General features: G+C 43.7%; 1 protein-coding gene across 6 annotated transcripts in view; it reads left to right on the top strand.

Annotated features, from left to right (window-relative positions):
• LOC109890443 (zinc finger E-box-binding homeobox 2) overlaps positions 1-22,240 on the top strand; it is an 83,156-nt gene that overhangs the window by 23,411 nt on the left and 37,505 nt on the right. For 3 of the 6 annotated variants that reach the window (XM_031824513.1, XM_031824516.1, XM_031824512.1), the window contains exon 3: positions 5,126-5,131. The exons of the other annotated variants lie outside the window; for them this stretch is intronic. In XM_031824513.1, coding sequence (XP_031680373.1) covers positions 5,126-5,131 — 6 coding nt within the window. The remainder of the gene's footprint in view (positions 1-5,125; positions 5,132-22,240) is intronic. 6 annotated transcript variants of the gene reach the window in all.

Here is a 22,240-nt window from a genome sequence, read left to right as displayed (position 1 = left end):
ATCGACAACCAGATGGATGTTAAATGTTTAGAGGGTATAGGGGCACATATTGAGGGAATTGTATTGTGTGATTGAGCAACAAACTAAAAAATCCCTATCAGTTTATTGGATGTATTATTTGCTGTGTCATAGATTAGCATTGAACTTGTGAGCAGATAAAGATGAGACATTAGTATTGAATTCAGTTTTTCCTAGGCGGGCAGCAAGGCAGGGTAAGCGAGGAGGGGGTGTTGACTAGGATGTTAAAAGGCGGGTATGCCTCCCTTACCCATATGTGAAGAGAAGAGGGAGAGAGCTTCTTTCTGATATTCTCCTAAACCCTAAGGGAGTAACTCGTCTTCGGTGCGTAATATACAGTGAGAAAACAATCCCTAATGTCAGGGAAAACCTCGAGTTTGTTTATGTGCGCTTAATGTGAGTCTGTCCGCCTGGGAACCGCCGCAAATGGGGGAAGTATGCGTGGATTTCACAGGTAACGGGATTACGTGGGCACATAATTGATCCATTTGGGGGGAAAATGACAGCGCTCTAAAGAGGGCTAGGCTTTGGAAATGGAGTTTATGAAACAGGCATTCGTAAATTCAAAGGAATCAATACGTCAATTTTATTACGTCTCCAGGCCAGATGGGCTTTAAAGGCACAGTGTCTCCGCTATTTGTATCTTTGTCTCTGTGTCTCTCAGTGTGTCACAAAGGTCCTCAGTGGCCATTTTGTTGTTGATATTTTACTATAGGGTGGGGGGGGGGGGGGGGGGGGGGGAGCCAGATCACCATGGGATCCAATATCCCTGGCCGAGCACATTCATCCAGTGAAATATGTTTGTCAATGCGGTAGTTGACTTGTGAATATTATTCTTAAGAAGAAGCCATTTAGTGAGACCGGCAAGAACAATAAAGTATTTTCAAAGCTTGCTCGCCCATAGTCATCCATTTATAAGGTGAGGAAAGTCGATTGACAGCATTCTGCATTTTCATCACAAAAATATTCACATTTAATATAAATACAAATGAACACACAGCATCCCAGCGAGGAGAGATTTAATTACCCGCTAAAATGCTAATGAATAATGCAGTAAAGACTGATGCAAACGGAGAGAAATATAAGGCCATAGATGTTTTCTTAACCGGAAAAGAGAGGAGAAAAACGGGTTCCAAATCTCATCATGCCTAAGATGCTGGCTTGCCTGCTCTCATTCCATGCAGGTGGGAGAAAACCAGAGGAAAAAGATAAATAAATGAGAGAGAAAAAAAAATGGGCATAATTATAAGTCCTAGTTTTCTTGGCATTTGTAATATGCTCCCTCCTCTCTCTCTTCTCTCTCTCCTCTCTCAACCCCTGCCTACCCTCTCTCTCTCTCCTCTCTCTCCCCTCTCTCTCTCCTCTCTCTCTCCCCTCTCTCTCTCCTCTCTCTCCTCTCTCCTCCCTCCTCTCTATCCACCATTATAGTAGTTCATTTTCGCAGTAAAGTAAATAATAAGAAGTTGGTGATGCTTGCCTTTTTAATTCCATTTTCCTCTTTTTTTGTTCTGTTCACTGACTGACATCTGCTATCAATGCTAAGCAGGTGTTTCTGTGTAAACAGACGTGCCCTGTTTGTGTTGCGCCATCCTCGCTACTGTGCACCCAAATGAGCAACGTGATTAAGAATCCTGTAAATTTTTGAAAGGAAACGGATGGCTGCCCGGCTAGAACATAATTACACCGCGCCGACATCCGCAGCTCACCGCCGAACGAAGCCAGAGCCAAAGAACAGCACCAAAATTAATAATATATAATAGCATCTTTCTTGTAATTCATAAATGAAATAAAGTGAAGGGGAGTATCTGCTGATAAGGTTTTTTTGGGGGTGGGAGGAGGAGGAAGAAGGAGGATGGGGGTAATTTTCTGAGATTGAGTGAAGATTATAGCCTCGGTGATGCGTAACTCAGCCCAAGCGTGTTTAGAAGAGCTTGAAAGACCTTTTTTTAAATAAAAAAAACAACTTTTGCACAGTTCTTTCAGCTCATTTATTTACCAAATGAGGCCTCCAAGAAATGTTCTCTTCGGTTTCATCATTACGGATCTTTATTAGTGCTATTTGAACATCCATGCTACTAAAATGGATGATTTGGCTCTGAAGTTTCAGCTTTCATCCAGTCAACCTTCTGTCTGTCGAGCTATCATGTGATGTAGCCGTGGTAATGCACACGGGTTAAATGGGCTGCTTTTGTCGTTGTTTACTCTCTTCATCCAATCAGAGACAAGCCGCATTCATGTCACCATAGAAGCGGAAGCAAAGTGAAACAAGAAAAGCTGTTCATAAAGAAAGAAAGTGAGGAAGAGGAACGTCCCCCAACAACTCATGGGATGTTATCTGTCATTTCTTACACTTTGGCTTTTTTGTATTTCCCACCTCATTGTTGGTCGTGCTCTGTGTTCGCACGTCTTCCGGAGATAAACATCACTTTCCCCACAATGCCAACCTCTCTGGAAGACTGAAAACAGATCACAATCGCAGGTTAATCTATAGAAAAGTACACGAAACTGACAAAACGGTAGAAAATGATATACTCGTGGGGGGGGGGGGGGGGGGGGGGGGGGGGGGGGGTTGTTCGAGAATAGCAGTTGTTCGAAAGTGGGTGGGGATGGTTTAACGTCTTGAAATTCAACTTAGTTCCAAATGTGGCGTTGATAAAACGGCACGACTGAGAGGCCGATGTTCTGGGGACAAATGCGGTGCGCTCGATTTCTTCATGCTGATCTTCTTTTTTTTGGACTGAGTGAATAAAGGGTGTCTTAAAAAGAAGAAAAAATAAGAATTCTGTCACAGGAGATGTTGCATCTGAAATGTGTTGGAGCGGTTTCTCTGGGCGGGATCAAATGGTCAGTTCTCTGGGAGGAGAGGGAAATGAAGGTACCTTGACACACTGACAGATTGAAAACCTTGCAGGGGCAAATGTTGACAGTTATCCAGATTTTTTTCTTCTTCTCTCCCCATCTCGTTGGAAGCAAAGCTGCACTCCCTTTTACATCCCATGTTCTCCTGATAATACAAGGTAACTACCACGGGCATCATAGATTTAACATTGCCAATGCAAAAGATACCCCAGCAGCATATTCAAAAGGATCCCATTGAAGTGCCCCATTGTAGTACCTTGAATTTGGAATCTATTATCAGTTGGATGCCATGTTTATTCACAGTGTGAGTCCGAACTTCCGCCTCTGGCTAAATGCTAACTAACCTTCTGTCTTGGTAAGCGTAATCTCCTTGGTCAGTGGTCAGTGGTCAGTGGAAGTGTTGTGGTTGTGGAAGTTGTGTCTCCCTGTAAACACACTTGTAAGGGAGCCTTCACTTGCTCCCTTCTATTCTTTCCCCTTTTAATCAGAGGCCTGAGATTACATCCTCCATCCTCCCTTTCGGAAACATGATAATTACACTCCTCTGTGAACACAGAACCCTCTCCTGTCTGACGTTGTTGGCACTCTGTGAGAATGGGAGGGACAGGCCCAGATGCTGACAATTATATTCGAGAAATACACGTACACTGTACACACACACACGGGCTACTTTAGGACCTTTCCCCTTGTCTAGTATGTAACATCTCAAATAGTAGTTGTATTAGATTGGTTTGGTTTTCAACTAATGAGGGTATTTGTGTATTTGTATAGGCATCAACATCACTACCTATATTGCAATATGACAAATCCAGTTGGATTCACTGAGCTGTGATCCTTTGATGCTGTCCTTGTATAAAGGAGGACCTGTACTGATAGAATAGAGAGAAAAAAAAGATCATATACGAGCACTCTCTTTTGTCCTGGGTGAATTGAGATTGCTCCTTGTTTACCTCGGCCAGCTGCTGTGAGATGATTTGCGCAGGTCGGGGTCACCACAAGCTACTCTGAGGACAATTTGCTGAATCAAGAGGGTGATTGTGTCTGGTGCCAGTCAGTCGCAATTAAGGACAGGATCAGGGGGTAGGCGGCAGGCCTCCAGCCCCCCAAGCCCCTGTGCCTGTCATATCTTATGGCCCCGGCCCCATACAGACCAGCTCACCTGAACATAATCGCCCCAACAGCCAGCGCGATGCAAATGAGCCCCCCGAGGTTAGCGTGGGAAAAGAAGCAGTGTCGCAGAGAGCTAGGTGACCCACTAGGCAGGGGGGGGGGGTCTGCCTCAGGAGAGGCCTTTGTTTCTGGACTGCCCACGTTAAAAATAGTCCCCCTTCTTTAGCCTGGCTGGCTAATGCAATGCAGGCGGGGAGGGGGAAAAAAAGTTGGTGATATATGGTTTGTTTTAACAAAAGGAGGGGTGTGTGTGCTGATTTGTGTGTGTGTGCTGGTTGGGTGGGCGTGTGGATGGATGGAGGGGAGAATATTGCCTCGGTTCGTGGCTGTTTCTTTTACGATGCTGTTTCGTGTAAGGATCATCAGAAATAAGGCCCTGGTCTCCTTGTTCAGCCTCAGTAGATTCAATAGTGACTGCCAAGCCAGACTGAGGACGTTTGGATGAAACGAGAGACTGTGAAATGTGAACACTAGGCTGTAAACAGGGACTCCTGTTTGACACTAAATATAGGTTAAATGCAAATTAAACAGGAGTACCAGACAGCAGTAATTAACATGTTACTTACAGTATATATACGTGCTGTGGCCCAGAAGGAGTTATGAAGAGATGGTATTTCCTGCATTTACCCATGAAATCAATCTATAGGACAACAAATGACTATATTGCATCAAATAGTGTCTATGACAAAACAATTACTCACACTTACTATGAAGGAATAATATCAAAATAATAACTCACACTTGCTCTTCCAAGTGCCATGCTCATTTGACGAAGCTAAGAGGTCATGGTAAGGAATTAGCCAAATGCACAATGTCTGTTTAGACCTGTATGGCATCATCACCTATCATGACCTTACCACATAACCTGCAATGACTCTCTCTTGTCGTGTGCCTTTCTGTATCGCAGTTAGTCAGTACAATGTTGTGTGTCGCATCGTTTTGTTTCCTTTTTTCCAAAGGAAAGTGTTCATTCTTTTTTGGTCTCAATAACATGACCTATGACACTAAACGAGTCCATGTTTTCTCTCTTCTTTTCTTCTCGGTGCTGTCCAACTTGCTGTGGGGTGCGTTCGTCAAGAAGCAGGTAAAGCGCTGTCAAGTGGTTGATGTTGTAACTGTACTTTGTGAAACAAACACAAGTCAAACTGTCAACTTTTGTGAACTTCCTTTCATGCAATGAAAGTGTGCATGATTTTTTTATTTTTTTTATTTTTTTTGTAACACGATTTTATGGAAAATATGCTCCCCTAGATATTTGAATATGACACAGAAAACAAATGCCCTCTTTAAGAAAAATGCATTGCTATGTGGAAGAGTAATACACAGCTACGTACTGTGTTCTCCTTTGTGTCTGTACTGTGTGTGGTTACAAACACCTTGTCTGAAAAACTTTTCTTACAAGGCAGCGTATTGCAATATCCCTCTCTCTCTCTACAGTACACCCTCGCTGACGCACTAATGCTCATCTACCTTAGTGATTATTTATTGGCAGTTTCTTCTTCTGGCGTTATTCTCTTCCCCATTTCCTCTTCTCCTCTCCCTGCCCCTTTATCACCATTCTAAATAATTTCTACCAATAAGGAGCTTTTCCCAGCATGCACAGAGCTCTCAGCTTCCACTCATCAAACTTTAATCGAAGCCGCCTTTTAGTTTTTGAATAAAGCACACTTAAAAATTTTAGATGCAAATTATTTTGCATTATTCATGTTCCTGCACGTCCTTGTAGATTTAAACATTTCCGAGGCCACCTTGATTCAAGTAATTACCTAGGCTACGGCTCCCTCCGTCATGAATAAGGTATTTCCTACAAGCAAAGTATGCGCCTGATGAGCTTTTAAAGTGGCTTTACACCGAACTTGTGTATTGCTTCTTGTGCATGAGTGACTCAAACATGCATCGCAATCCGTCTCAGGTGGGGAAATACTGGCAGGGCAGCCATGAGTGACAGCAAGGAGCGAGGAGTCTCAGAGAGCTGAAGCCGGGGCCTCTTCTCTCTCTCTTTCTCTAGCTGCCCTCCACCACTCCCCCCCCCACCCCCCACCCCACCTCTCTCTCTCTCTCTCTCTCTCTATTCAACCCCATCTCTTTCTCTCCCTCAAGTCTCTGCCCCTCAACCCTCTGTATCTTTATCCATTTCACTCTGAAGGCTCCCAAAGTGTTTTAGATCTTACAGCCATAATACCTATCTTTAAGCCAGCGGCTTTGGATCTCTCTCTCTGCCATACAGCGGGGAAACTAGCAGCTTTCTCTGATTTACCTGAGAAGCCAGGAAAGATCTTCAGAAATAATACTGGGCTTTGTTGGGCAAGCCCTATGTATCTGAGTGTATTTGTATTGCCTTTCTGGCGAAAGATAGCAGGAAGCCTTTCACACTAACATCCTTAGAAAAGGACTAAGGAGTGACACGATTCACCATGAATGACTTTTAAAGTCATTTCAAAACTACGTTGTAAGGAAATATGAATGTATCTGACTTAGGTATTGACTGGTACCTGTCGGTATTGACAACCGAGATCAATTCTAATTTGCCTTCCAAATTCTTTTAAATGAAGATGTCCAGATTCTGTATAAAGTCATTTGTCCCGAAAAACCTGAAAGAAGTTCTATAGCCGTTGTGCCAAATATAAGATTGCACACGTTCTCCTGTACACATTATGCGGTAGTCCTGCTAAAAGCATTGAGACGTTTATAGATGCATAAAAAATGAAGGAAATTAAAGCAAGTACCATTAGTCCTAAAAATGACTCAAAATCTGTAAAAACAGTCAAACCGCAGAACAGTAAAAACATGGGTTTGTTTGGCAAGATGGTGAAACGATACAGGATCACGTTTCGCAGAAAGGAGTTCCTCTGGCTTCTGGAAGGAAAATAAAGTCGTTGACACTGTGACTCGATCATCTTTACTACCCAGCAGAATAATTAATATTTAAACATTCTAATAATGTAGCTTGCCTTTGCCTTGCATGCACTTTTAAGCAAAGCAACAATATTTTTCACCTCGGGTAACACAACGATTTCTCTTCCTGCTGTGTGCAATTTCCCTTTCTAATGTTTTGTGGCGCTTCCAACTACCATCATGCATCTGGGTTATTCATCCCCCAACACACTTTTGTGATTTTTGTATTATTTTTTTCCACTACAAAAATGTATTCATGAAGATAAATATATTGAAATTAATTTCCCTGTCCGTGAGAAAGAAACTGTTCAGACCCGCTTTTCTGACTGCAGAATATTCCACAGAGAACCAAGAAATGATTTATCAAATCTAACATGTTGTGAGAAGTAATGTTGAGAAACAATAAGCAGGGGAGTTTCGCTTGTTTGAATATCTCAAATAAAGCACTGAATAATGCTGACATTAGCCAATATATATATATATATATATATATATATATATATATATATATATATATTTACATTAAAAGTATGTTATTAATGTAGAAGGTCAAGTCTTAGGAGCTCGGTACCTGGCTCCCTCACATGTTCTCTTCTTTTCCAAACATCTAGGTTTCTCTCAAAACTCACCAGTCTCAACCAAACAGAAATCCTGCAGTAATTACCAAACATCTAGGTGTCTCTCAAAACTCACCAGTCTCAACCAAACAGAAATCCTGCAGTAATTACCAAACATCTAGGTGTCTCTCAAAACTCACCAGTCTCAACCAAACAGAAATCCTGCAGTAATTACCAAACATCTAGGTGTCTCTCAAAACTCACCAGTCTCAACCAAACAGAAATCCTGCAGTAATTACCAAACATCTAGGTGTCTCTCAAAACTCACCAGTCTCAACCAAACAGAAATCCTGCAGTAATTACCAAACATCTAGGTGTCTCTCAAAACTCACCAGTCTCAACCAAACAGAAATCCTGCAGTAATTACCAAACATCTAGGTGTCTCTCAAAACTCACCAGTCTCAACCAAACAGAAATCCTGCAGTAATTACCAAACATCTAGGTGTCTCTCAAAACTCACCAGTCTCAACCAAACAGAAATCCTGCAGTAATTACCAAACATCTAGGTGTCTCTCAAAACTCACCAGTCTCAACCAAACAGAAATCCTGCAGTAATTACCAAACATCTAGGTGTCTCTCAAAACTCACCAGTCTCAACCAAACAGAAATCCTGCAGTAATTACCAAACATCTAGGTGTCTCTCAAAACTCACCAGTCTCAACCAAACAGAAATCCTGCAGTAATTACCAAACATCTAGGTGTCTCTCAAAACTCACCAGTCTCAACCAAACAGAAATCCTGCAGTAATTACCAAACATCTAGGTGTCTCTCAAAACTCACCAGTCTCAACCAAACAGAAATCCTGCAGTAATTACCAAACATCTAGGTGTCTCTCAAAACTCACCAGTCTCAACCAAACAGAAATCCTGCAGTAATTACCAAACATCTAGGTGTCTCTCAAAACTCACCAGTCTCAACCAAACAGAAATCCTGCAGTAATTACCAAACATCTAGGTGTCTCTCAAAACTCACCAGTCTCAACCAAACAGAAATCCTGCAGTAATTACCAAACATCTAGGTGTCTCTCAAAACTCACCAGTCTCAACCAAACAGAAATCCTGCAGTAATTACTAAACATCTAGGTGTCTCTCAAAACTCACCAGTCTCAACCAAACAGAAATCCTGCAGTAATTACCAAACATCTAGGTGTCTCTCAAAACTCACCAGTCTCAACCAAACAGAAATCCTGCAGTAATTACCAAACATCTAGGTGTCTCTCAAAACTCACCAGTCTCAACCAAACAGAAATCCTGCAGTAATTACCAAACATCTAGGTGTCTCTCAAAACTCACCAGTCTCAACCAAACAGAAATCCTGCAGTAATTACCAAACATCTAGGTGTCTCTCAAAACTCACCAGTCTCAACCAAACAGAAATCCTGCAGTAATTACCAAACATCTAGGTGTCTCTCAAACTCTCTGGGGAAAACACAAAACAAATGTCATAAAAGAAAATTAGGCAGTTGAATGTATTCCTGCAGGAGCACTAGGCAAACACAATGAACAGCTAGTCTGTGTGTGTGTGTGTGTGTGTGTGTGTGCTGTCACACAGAATGCTTTACAGATGCCTTCAGGTTTTGTAATTGATCATGAAAATGAATTGCGGAATTGCTGAGGCTGAATTGAACGGCATAAATAAGAGTTATGTGTTTAGCCTGTTCCCCTTTTGGTTGATGTGTATCCATGTAGCCTAGCAAGCACTGAGGGGAGGGGGGGGGGGCAGACAGGGGGTTGAGGCTTAAGAAGCAATGGCTATTTTGCTGAGTACACCACACATTGTCTACGCTCACTGAAGCAGTAGACTATCTTTGAAAAAGAAAAGACTCCTGTTTATGAGTACATCAAACAGGGAAAACTTTAAGACCACGGGATTGCTTGCTAAGGTGTTTGTAAGAACCAAGCCCGAAGACAACAGTTATAGCCTATGTTAGGTGTAGCAGCACCTTTTTCCTGTCCACCTCTTTGATGGGGAAGGCTACATGTTGTAACCAATTGAAATCAAACAGTGGTTAGTTTTACCTTATATGTTACGAAGACGGAGGGCTTTATAAAAAGTCCAACAGAACCCAACTGTTACGAATCCACTTTATCCCTTTTACTCTCCCTAGAGTCAGAAGCCAGAAGTCCAGATTTTCCCTGTTACCCCCTCTACCGCTGCGCCCCAATCCCAAAGCCCCCCCTCCGAACCAATCGCAGCAGCCCTTTGAAAATTGATAGCTCATCTTAAACTGGGTGTGACAGAGCAAGGGCAGAAGGGGGCAGTTCATCAGTGCCCTCCAGGCGCAGAGTCATACATAGCTGCTAGGAACGCCAGTCAGAGATCAGGAGCACAGACACTTGGAGGTGAAACCTGAGAAGATTTATAACGAGAAGGTAGCAGTTTAAGGCCACAGCGTGAGCAGGAAATAAACCATGCTGTGTGAGGAGGAGGATGAGGGCTGGGAGACCACTGCCACTGAAAGACAGAGGTCTGCTCTGCCTCCAGAGAATCCACCCAACCACCCGCCAGCCCCCACCCACCCCCTTCAATCCTCTAGAATAATAACCCTCCTCACCCTGGCCAGCCAGGGAACACCTTTTTAAAAACTTAATTGATTCCTTTAAAAAGCTGCTTCTGCTGCCACATTATATTACTCGCCGGGAGAAGTGCCTTGCGTCAAATTACCTTGCCATTCTGCATTTTCCCCATCTGACTGCGACAGACATTAGTGTAGGACTGTCAAGAATTCTGTCTAGACTGGGGTAGGATTTACACTGTGGCTTGGACCGCATGACATTCAACAATTAGATAGAGTCATGTCTAATTTAAGAGAGCTTTACTTACAGACCCACAACAGTCAGGTCAGGTTGAACCCTAGCAGGTGTGAACCTATCTACGGTAAGGCCATAAGGGACTTCAGGTTTAAAGAAAACCTTTTGCTTCGACAATATTTGTAAGCTTTAAAAAAAATATCTCTCCCAAGATAGACTGTAAGTAATATTCCCTTATTGTCAAAGATGGATCAACGGTTTTAGGGAGTAAGATAATATGGGAGACAACGTTTGCCCAGCTCTGACTACTATAGAGGAGCGTGATCAAATCAAACCATCCAATGTGAGTGTTACTCCGGGAATGTAGACACAGCCTTTCCATGTCTGTTGTTTGCCATGTGTGGACGGTGGACGACGCCCATCTGGTCTTAATCAATCAGGGCTCATCCTATCACTGAGTCTCGCTGGGCTCCCAGCTGTAATAATACACAGCTTCATCTCAGGTCACTTCAGGCATGGGTCAGATCCTACGAGATGACCATGAAGAGAGAGGATGGGCGTGGAGGGGGGGGGGGGGGGGGGGGGGGGGGCAACCGTACTGTCCTAGTCCAGACTCCATCAGCCTATTGTAAGGCCAAGACAAAAAAGAAGTGTTTAGCAAGTGCAGAAATAGAAAGTGGGTCGGCTTGATCTAGAGTGTAGACTGCTAAACAGGCCCAAGTCAAAATGGAAGCGCTAGGTATTTTGTTGTTCTTTTTAGTGGTAAGGATTGCAGAGATCAGAGTTTTTCACTGTTGACGTTTAGTGGAAACGGTCAGCCCTGGGGGAAGAGGAAGATACTCTGCATAACAATACCTACATCTGTCCGCTGTTTTGTTCTCTGTAATATCTGGGGTCTCTTTGTGACCGGCGCTGTCGGGGCAACGGGACTAGACATTTGGGGGGGGTCTGTTGTTGTAGGAGTGAGAGAGCTTGTGACTTGAACGCCCCTGTGACACAGCCTTTGTTTTGCTTAGATATTTGATCCTCTTAGCTGTTCAGGGTGCCCCCCTGCTTCACCCCCCAATACCACTATACCGCCACACACCAAATGCACAGTCACGCTCTCCCTCTCTCTATGTTGATCTCTCTCTCTCTCTCTCTCTCTCTCTCTCTCTCTCTCTCTCTCTCTCTCTCAATCGCCCCCCTCTCGCTCTTACTCACACACACACACACACACACACACACACACACACACACACACACACACACACACACACACACACACACACACACACACACACACACCCACACGCACAGACACACACACACACACACACACACACACACACACACACACACACACACACACACACACACACACACACACACACACACACACTGAAACTCATTACACTCCTATTATAGTCCCAGTTTGTTGTAGCCTCTCTGACTGGTATGCCCTGATGTCAGATTTGACACACTTTGTGATAGAGACTTGTTAAGGTCCAACGAATTTCCTTTTTTTTTCATTTCTCAGAAATTGTATTGAAGTGAAACAAAGTTAGTGCAATAGGGCTCTGGAGAGTGCATTACAGGGCCTTTATTGTTTTGAAGCTGAGGTCATCTTTCTAGCCGAGCGTATGTGAGACAAAGGCCAAGCGTTTATTACTGGGCTTTGTGTGTGAAAGGAAACCCACTCCAACATTGTTTGATGGTCAAATGATCCTTTAAAAGATAGCGGGAGTAATATTCTACTCTAGCACTGCATTGGGAAAACCATTGGCTAGCTCACTTGGCTAGCTGTGTGGTTTTCCTAATAAGCATGTTAATTCTAGTCTGAAAAAAGTTGCTTGTTAGTAAAGGCTGGTTTATGTTTCATATTGACATTTTGAATCCGGAGTGCGGAGTGTTGCCCTGGCGCTGAATACTGAATTCCCGAGCTTGAACGTGTCATAAAAGAGACGTCAGACTCAGCTGTGTGACCCCCCCCCCCCCCCCCCCTTTCTTTCTGTATTCTAAAACGGGGCAGTGTTCTTCAAGCGTGTACACAATTTTATATGAATATGTTTGACTTGATACAAATAGGTTTCGATATCTGGGAGTGGGCAAGCTGAAGTGCTCTGAGTGACAGTTCACTTGTTGTCATCCCAATTTGGCTGACACGTTGACATGCATCAAGGGCTTGGGTGAAAGGAAACAAGAGTGAAGGACAGTTTTTTTTTTAAATACAAAAAGAGAAAATAAAATAGTTTTATGCGTTTCTCTCATAGTTCAATGATTTCCCCAATTTAAAACCATTAAGATGAATTTTATTGAATTGGTACAGCATATACAACCCATAGTTCTGTCATACACTAGAAAACAAACCAATGTATTTGTAAAAAAGAAATTCAAAAATCCCACATATCACTTTAAATATATAAAGATACGAGGATGACATCGTGTCACAGTAAACGTGTGTCAGCTAGGGTCCTCAAAATGTCGGCCATCGTTTTGTTAGGTGACCTTGATAATTGTGAAGGTAATTACTATAAGTGGCTATTATATTTCAAGGTGCAGGCATTCATTACCCGAATCAATTTCAGTCCGTATCTACTTGATAACATTCTAAACACCATGGCTTTACGGTATATGAGTGAGAGATGCTGCACACAGCCACGGTTCTTTGTCGCGTCTTCATAATGGTATGCTGTTATTGTGATTGAACCACCTCCCTCCTATCCTCACTCTGCAGTGATCAATATGAACAGCTTGTAAAAAAAAAGAACAAAGTACTGCAAAGATTAGCATCAACAAATGGAACAGAGACTCTTAAACAAAGTGCATTGAATCAAGCCTCCGTTTTCAAACTTGTCATTTTACTCTGTACTATTAGGGTTCTTATAAAGCTTCCTTGGTATGTCATATGCAGCATCTGTCTTACGCCCGACATGATCATCTGTTTTCAGGCTCGCGGAGCTCTATGGAATGGTACTATAGTTCTATGGGATTCCATGGACAAGAGAGGGCTATCTCTTCATTCCTTTATGGGGAATTGGTGGAACTTAGCTGTTAAATGTGATCCACCTGGATGGCGTAGGCCCAAGCCCAGAAACCCGTAACAGATATTCAAGCACGGCTGGATGCTTGTCTCCAATAGACAAGCACAGCTCTCCTGATAGACAAGCACAGTTTATGGCCCTCGTCAAGACGACCAAGTGTGTGTTGTTAAATCCTGCACCTGCGTTGTGTTACAATAACAGACAAGTTGTTGGAGGAGGACAGAAGAAGAAGAAGTGCAGACCAAGGCACTTCTACTGGCCTTGTCCAACAGCAATATTTGGGACTTATTAATAAAAACAGACAATTATTTGGCAGTTCTTTTGATGCATGTGTCTATTCACAAAGTGCCCCCTGCCTCTTGACAGTAGAGTAGAAGAGGTTTTGATTGTTTTAGCTGAAATGCTGCACTCCTCCAACCGTTTGCCAATGAGAAAATGACTGAGCCGGCCCAAGACCTGATTTGTGAGTGGCGCGACATAATTCAGTACCATGTAGACACATACTTCAAATGGCAGGACAAATATTGTCTTGCGAAATGTCAATATAATTAATGACGATAATGATGACGTTGCAATTGTTTCCATAAGAGGGTTGTCAGGTATACGAGACACAGGGCTTCACAGACAGTGTTTGGTACGGTAGGAAACCAGGGAAAGGAGGAGCACCTCAACCAAGGAAGAGAAGTCCAAACACTGTAGGAGCAGAACCTCCGCTCCTAACTGTCCCTATCATCCCCAGTTAGAGCAGCGAGGATTATAAAGGACTGCAATTATTTCACTGACCTTAATTGTCATTCGGAGGGGGAAATATGTAAGTAGTGGCGTGTTTACGAGTCTGGCAGTGACACACCTGGAGCTCATCCGATGAGATTTAATGTTTGCTTTCAAGAAGCAAGACTGGTGCTATTTTCTGTCACTGCCTGTCACTAAACAGAGAGAGAAAAAATGAGAGAGAGAGAGAGAGAGAGAGAGAGAGAGAGAGAGAGAGAGAGAAAAGAATGAGGGACACCACTGTGTCATTCTTCGAAGAAAGAGAAGAAATCTCAGATTGAGACTGGGTTTAAATCCGGGGCTGTGTGTGTTTGAAAGAAGAAATGGGTAGCAGCATTTACATGGTAGCACAATGGAGAGTACATTACTTACAACACTGGCCTCATTATATCTCCACGCCTACCTTCTGCCCTGCGCTGGTTTACTCACTCCTAGCTCTTATTGTTGGGCTATAATGGCGCTTGTGCATTTCTGAAATTCTCTCATTATTCAGCTTATTAAGGCTGTACCAACTCGGTAATCGCGCTGCATTTTGTGTCAAAGGGGAACTGTGTTGATTTACCCACATTTGAATGCAGGCTAGACGAATGCAGGCAGGCTCAGACTCAATCCGTTCAGCGCAGGCAGGCAGATGAAATTGTTCTGTAAATATGGTGACGTTTTAATATTTTGCCCGGCTGACACAATACTGGTGTTCCCAGGAGACGGAGCCAGGCAAAGTGCACCTGACTGATAACCCTGTTGATTTGGATACTGTATGGCATTGCAATAGGGAGCGCCCACGCTCCAGTTCTTTAGTAAAGTACACCTGTAGGGTTATACCAACAACAACAGGACGGATGTCGAAGAATGTTGAGCGTTTGCCATATCAAATAGGTTTATACACACTGTGCATCAGGAGGGAAGTGCCATACTCTTTCCTTCTTGTACGCTCACGAGGAGGGTAAGACAGGATGACAGCAAAGGGGGATGTCGAAAAGATACATTTGAAAGGCTGTCTGATTAAATGGTCACCAAAGTGTTAACCTGAACATCTTTTGATAGCTTGCCTCCATTGCGATCAGGGCATTTGTCCTTTATTTATGGTGACGACAAATAGGTATGGCACATCTCTTAGTGTCATGGACCGAGAGGGGCTATATTCCTGAGTGAATGGACATGTTTGTACATTCTACTGTCTCCGAACACAAGACGTGGTCTGCCTCCACTATGTAAAACCATAAGCCAACCCAGCTTTTAGGTTAGTGCCTTGAAAATAGAGTGAAAAAGACATGTAAACAAGCATTGGTCCTCCTAGTACATATTATACTAGGAGGAGCTTTTGAAAGCTTTTTGTCAGCGAAGCATCCTCTTCTTTCTGTTATATATATTTTTCACTAAGGACTATTCGACAGCCATCCAGGATGCCAAGAGTAACAGCTGACTCCTTGCCCCTAAAGGAAGCCGGGGCTACATTTTGTTACGTGACACGTTGTCATATAGGGAAGAAAATCAATTGGCAATTAAACGATGCACCTTTGTGAAGATGACAAAAGGCGTTGTGTTGCGCACGGGAAGAAGTGGGTTGTGAGGGGTTTGTAATGAAGGCCTAATGACTATTCATAAGCGATGTTTCAGTCCTCTGATCCACTTGACTGGAAAGTTCTGCCCTGGAGAATTAATGCTGTCAGTTTCTCTACACCTCGAGAAGCTGCCGCGGTCGACGGTGTAGAATGAGAGCGAGAAATGACCCCAGCTCCTGGCTCCAGGGCCGTCTCAGGTCACATGCAGGAGGCACACATCTGGCACACTATAGGTGCCGCCGGGGGACAAAATACTTTGAAACAGGAAGTATAAACACATCAAATTGACAGTGGTGGATACCTCCTTTTTTCCTCCATGGAGCGTGCCACACTTCAGCGTTGTTCCTCGTCTATGGGTGGATGTATCCTAGTTCTATTATTGAGCTGCGAGACACTCCAAGTGTCCACCTGTCTATCCGTCAAGGTCCATCCATGTATTTATGACCTCCTGCTGAACCTTGGTCAATGGTTGACACATTTTAAGGATCCCCGTCTGATAAATAGAGAGATGCCTTCAATCTGAAGAGAGCGCTCCAGGGAGTAATGCGGTGATGTGTCGCGGGCGGCCAGAGATGATCAAATCAAGGACTCACCGATGACCTTTCCTCCAGTGTGAGCGTCACTGGGTCACTTGGTAGAGAAATATCAGTTAGCAATTAGAACACCGAGAGGCGATAGGAGGTCTCAAACACGCATGGACAAACACTGCTTTAAAACTACTGCTAACTGACCCTTATTTGAGTTGTTGACTGTTTATTTCACCGGTTTATACCCTAGCCAATATGTACTAGATGCATTTTTTTACACCACGAAAAAAGAATAATAGCACATTTAATATGCTTTATATATACAGTGTTGCAAAAAAGTATTTAGTCAGCCACCAATTGTGCAAGTTCTCCCACTTAAAAAGATGAGAGAGGCCTGTAATTTTCATCATAGGAATACTTCAACTATGGCAGACAAAATGAGAAAAGAAAATACAGAAAATCACATTGTAGGATTTTCTATGAATTTATTTGCAAATAAAAAATAAGTATTTGGTCAATAACAAAAGTTTATCTCAATACTTTGTTATATACCCTTTGTTGGCAATGACAGAGGTCAAACATTTTCTGTAAGTCTTCTATGTGTGTATATATATATATATGTATATATATATGTATATATATATGTATATATATGTATATATATATGTATATATATATATATATATATATATATATATGTATATATATATGTATATATATATATATATATGTATATATATATATATGTATGTATATGTATATATATATGAAAACTACAGTACAGTGAAACGTTGAGCTTCAAGGAGTGCTTGGAACGCCAAAGAACCTACATATACACCACGCGTCCGTTTTCCATTCAAACAATGTGTTATCTTGGTATTATCTACTCAGGCAGCTCACCTTATCTGAGGTAAATGATGTTCTCATAAGGCCTGTTTCGTGGGTACTTGGCAGCCGTGTTTCCAGAGAAATAAGAGCAGGGCAGAGCCTGTCAGACACAGACCAGATCACTGATGTAGAGGGAGGGAGGGAGGGAGGGAGGGAGGGAGGGAGGGAGGGAGGGAGGGAGGGAGGGAGGGAGGGAGGGAGGGAGGGAGGGAGGGAGGGAGGGAGGGAGGGATATTAAACTGCAGGCATTGCACTCAGTGTAATAGTGTAATGCACTGGTGTGGTTTTTAAAAAAAATCCAGTGTGTGTACGGTCTACCTGAGCGGAGAGGATCGTGTAGTCCCCATCGCTATCACTTGCACCAACCTAGTCTATAGGCTTCACTTTTAAAAGGTAGCCGGAGGAACGGAACGCTTCCAAAATGACAATGACATGTGTTAATCTGCGTCGATCAACTGGTTAGCACACGAATCAAATGTTAAAATCATTGAGCAATGAAGTCGTGTTGGTTGTTGTTGTCTCGCTAGCATTTCGTTCTCCCACCGTGTCTAAGTGGACTTAGGGCAGAGCTAATGCAGGAGCTGGAACAGAAGTTCAAGGGACAATAGGTAACATTTTGAACCAAGGGGCGTTGAAAAAGCCATTCTCAATGTTACCCTGCTAACGCCGTTGACCCTTAAATAAAGGGAAGCTCAGAAGAATCAACTAGTGTGGGTCCACATTTGAATTTTCCCCAGAGTAGAGAACGATTGGTGATTTTTGAATGTAATCAGGGACTATAAATTGTCTCTAGATCCTGTGTAAGAATGATGCTAAGTTTCCTTTCTTTATTGTGATTGTTAGGCCTTTTATGGGCTTTCACCAATGACATTAGGGCCCATACAGTTGAAAAATACGTTATCTAAAAAAGGAAACATTTTTGGGGTCGGTGAGCTATTGGTCCTTGTTATTAGAGTGACTTAGTAGCACAGGACTTCACACTTCTGTCCTGCTCCGTCAAGATATTTTACTGCTAGCGTGACACTTACCGTTTTGTGTGTGTAAGTGTGTTAGAATTCTGACATTGGTTGGAGCGAGTGTTTGTGTGTGTCTGTGTTTGTGTGTTTGTGTGTGTGTGTGTGTGTGTGCGTGCGTGCGTGCGTGCGTTAGTTCTCAGCGTCAGTGTACCACAGCTCAAATAGTGCTTGGCCAAGCATGTCCTGGAGGCCAAACTGCCCTGATCAGCAGAACTCAGACCAGTTTCACTACTGCAAAATTTAGCAGGAAATTTACACAACTAGGTGCACTGAAATAACACTGTCCCTTTAACTGCCTAAAAGGTAGTTCTACCTAATCGAGGAGAGAGTGTAACTGAGCCATGTAAATCAATGCCTATCACTTGGTCTGTGTGTGTGTGTGTGTGTGTGTGTGTGTGTGTGTGTGTGTGTGTGTGTGTGTGTGTGTGTGTGTGTGTGTGTGTGTGTGTGTGTGTGTGTGTGTGTGTGTGTGTGTGTGTGTGTGTGTGTGTGTGTGTGTGTGTGTGTGTGTATAGCCGTTGTACTGGTCGAAGTAGTAGCAGCTGTACTCGTAAGTACTTTTAATTGAAGTAGTAGTAGCATCATTATCATGGCTATCATTATTACAAATCATGCCTTTCAGTGGATACTTCTCTTCCTGGCCAACCCCCTAGACATCAGCACATCATTATGTAGTGGCATCTATCAGATACATGCTTAATTAGACGCTGTACAGCACATTAAGCCCAGGGAGTAGCCAAGCTAAAATATTTATAAGGTTGAATATATTTATTATCTGTGTCATAATCCTTTATCAGATTGAAGAGTTTCAAATAGTCTCTTCTTGCTTCTTTTTACAACTTCTGTTCACCCAGTTTCCCTCCCTCTCCTCTGCCACCCTAACCTGCAAGAAGGAAGGAGGCCTAGAGTTGTGGTGCGTGATAATTCCTCATTTATCAACTGAACTTTATGCTATTCTTAGGGGTTATGGAGGCTATGGAGTGGCACAGCTTTAAGTGCCAGTGAGTGGCACTTCCGTAGCCTGAGTGCTATCACGGGCAACCTCTGTCTGATAAAGCCCCTTGTCTTTTTGCTAGGGGAGGTGTCACCGTCAAGAGCCTTTCTCCCTCTCTTTCTCTCCGAGGCCCTTCCGAGCCAACAGCAAATAGTCACTCCTTTCCTTGGGAGAATTCACAAGGGTCATGTTTATTTCCCCAAAAATGCCTGCCCTTGTCCTCAAAATGTTCTGTCTCTCTGAAAGGGGAAGGTTGGAGGGGAGGCGGGGTGAGAATGGGGGAGCGAGGAGCTCTCCTTTTGGGACTGTAATTAGACATCATGCTTGAATCTCTTTTCTTTCTCTCCCCACTGCAGCTGATAAAAGACAGAGGAAGGCTTAATGAATGCCGATTTGTATGGGATGTGATACACTTGGAGGAAATCTATTTTAGCCTCGGTGCTTATTACAAATGTTCAGCTTGTTTTCTTCTTCTGTTGCCTCTTTTCAACCAAACAAGTCCAGAGACCTAGTTATCGATGCATTTATTTATCAACCGCGCTCAATAATCCCTGTTCATGTCTTCTTGTAAGAGACCCATGTTGTTTACTAGCTTTAGGTAACACTTAGAGATGAAGAAAGATGAAAGGAATTAGCTCATAACCAAAAAGTGTACGACAACAACAACAACAACAACAACAACAAAATCCCTGGTCGGTAAATAGCTGATGACGTCAAATCCCTACAGCATTTATGTTGATAATGTACAGTTCACAGTGAACCAAGGATACACTTCATGCAGTTCACAAGGGGAGCAACAATGCACTGTGGAGATATTCTGGCTCCAGCAGAACAACATCCACCTACATTGTAATGTCCTCCGCTCCAGAGACCCACGGAATTGAGGTCATGTTCATATCTGTGACCCGAGCCTATCCACTCATGATGAGGAGGGTATGTGTGGGCGGGCCCAACGTATCCCAGGAATCTCACTTGGCAAACGTGGCTTATCCTCGGCCAAACCCTGGCCCCATCCCAAATGGCACCCTATTCCCAATTTCACTACACTACTTTTGCAGTCCGCCGCATAGGCCATTAGGGTGCCATTTTGGAAGCAGCCCCTGTGAGAGAAAAGAACAGCCCACTGAAGACTGTCTACAGATTGCGTAAACAAAAAGGAGTGATGGGGTCCGCACTTGAAAAAATATGTTGCATAAAGCTTACTTCCTAGCACCTGAAGGAGGCTGCGAAGCCGAAACATCTGTGTACGCTATCCCTGATGCAGTGAAAATAATTTTAAAAATTAAATAATATAAACGTATGCGACATCGTTTTGTTTTGAGTGCGGACCTATCACACCTTTTTTTTTCATCTGAACTTACAGGTTTTACACTCCAACCAAACTGCTGTGAGAGCGCGATGCTCCCCATCGAATGAGCTTTTAATACCGATTGCATGCCAGGAATGAACAGCAAGCCAAGCCTCCAGCCCAGCAGTACAGACCTCACCCCCACAATGTGTTAGCCTGGATCCTCAGACCACTGAGAAGTTAAATGACAGTCTTCTACAAGAGCATCCAACTGCTCACCTGCCCTTAGTTGTGGTTACATGGGAACCGTAACAGGCTCTCCTGGATAAGAGTTGAGCCAAGGTTCCTCTGATCTTCGGTCAAATACACGCTGTATAGGCCTATTATTTGAATGATTCAATGTTTAGTTTAAAACCGCTGTTGGAACACATCAGCTTTTTATGTTGTTTAGCCACATGTTGCCAGTTGCCTTGTTTCCTAAGCCGGGAGAAGGTGTGTATGTGTGTGTGTGTGTGTGTGTGTGTGTGTGTGTGTGTGTGTGTGTGTGTGTGTGTGTGTGTGTGTGTGTGTGTGTGTGTGTGCGTGTGCGTGTGCGTGTGCGTGGAGGGAGAGAGGGAGGTCACCCACCACGGGTGAGTGTGGAGACCTGACTATTAAATTAGCCAAGGCAACCTCCACCACGTCCGCCATGCAAGAACTCATCCCCGGGGACCTGTGAAGTTTTTTAACACTTTGTGAAGGTTCCATGCAGACCTGCCAGGCTGAGTAGGTGGTGACTGGGTTGGGGGTCGAGGTTCGTAGCGGCAGGGTGGTTCCGGGAACGGGGTCAGAGGTGTCCAGTTGCTGCTCCATGCCGAGTGCGTGATCTCGCGTTCCGGTACTGACGGACGCTGATGCAATGGAGCTGGCATCCAGACAACTCTGTGGGATGAGCCACGTTGCTCCAGGCCCTCCCAGGTGGCCTTGCAGCAGCGGCCCCACTCTCCTCGCGCTGCTCTGTCTTGGCGTAGGAAGCCAGGGCCTAGCTGCCAGGAAGTGGAAAATGATCCGAGCTTTTACAACATATACAACTTATCACTGGGGCCCTTTGGCCAGGTGGGGGGGTGGTGGGGGGGGGTGTCCTGCTTTATTGATTTTTATTACTTTCTGACGACATACCTCTCTTTGTTTGGCCACCAAGGGCAGTAAATATTGAGCGCCGGTTTGGGTGTTGAGTATGAGGTAGAAGGATAAACAGACTTACACATCCCTCCTCTAGTCCGGGTAACCATTGTTTTCTTTTTCCATTTGTTCTCTCCCTCCTTCTCCCCCTTTTCTCTTCCCTCTCTAGTTTCTGTATTGTTTCAAACCATAATGAAACCACAATTCAAGTGTTGCTGTTAGTAAGAGTTCAACTGTAATAATAAAGGTGTTCCTCTCTCCTTGGTGAGCTCACTCGTGAAGGCTTGTTGGACACCTCAGCTCATTGTGAACTTTGGCAACCATAGGCTTAATTTAGGATTGAGCTGTCCTGGGATTCTGATAGTGAGCTATGTCCTTCATTTAATACCCTTTTTTAACGTGCTCACTTTAGGTTCGCCGAATCCCCCCCACAGTTCCGTCCTGGAGGCCGACATCTGTTCAGAGCACAAACCAACTAGGTGTCCATCCATCCCCAGACCATGTACCACATCAAAACCGCCAGACAGCATCTTGTTTGACGTCTGAAACACATCAATTCTATTTTGTGTATATTTTTTTCCCTCACTCAGGATGATTGTATTTTTTTGAAGCATTTTCTTTCTCCAAGGGGCGACCTGAACTCCAGCAACTCCTAGGCAGCAGTGATTTGGGAGTGATCCTGAGCATGTCCTGACAGATTT

This window comes from Oncorhynchus kisutch, linkage group LG5, assembly GCF_002021735.2.
Source record: "Oncorhynchus kisutch isolate 150728-3 linkage group LG5, Okis_V2, whole genome shotgun sequence".
Taxonomy (NCBI): domain Eukaryota; kingdom Metazoa; phylum Chordata; class Actinopteri; order Salmoniformes; family Salmonidae; genus Oncorhynchus; species Oncorhynchus kisutch.
Note: the sequence above shows the minus strand (reverse complement) of the source record. Positions and strands in the feature narration are given on the sequence as shown.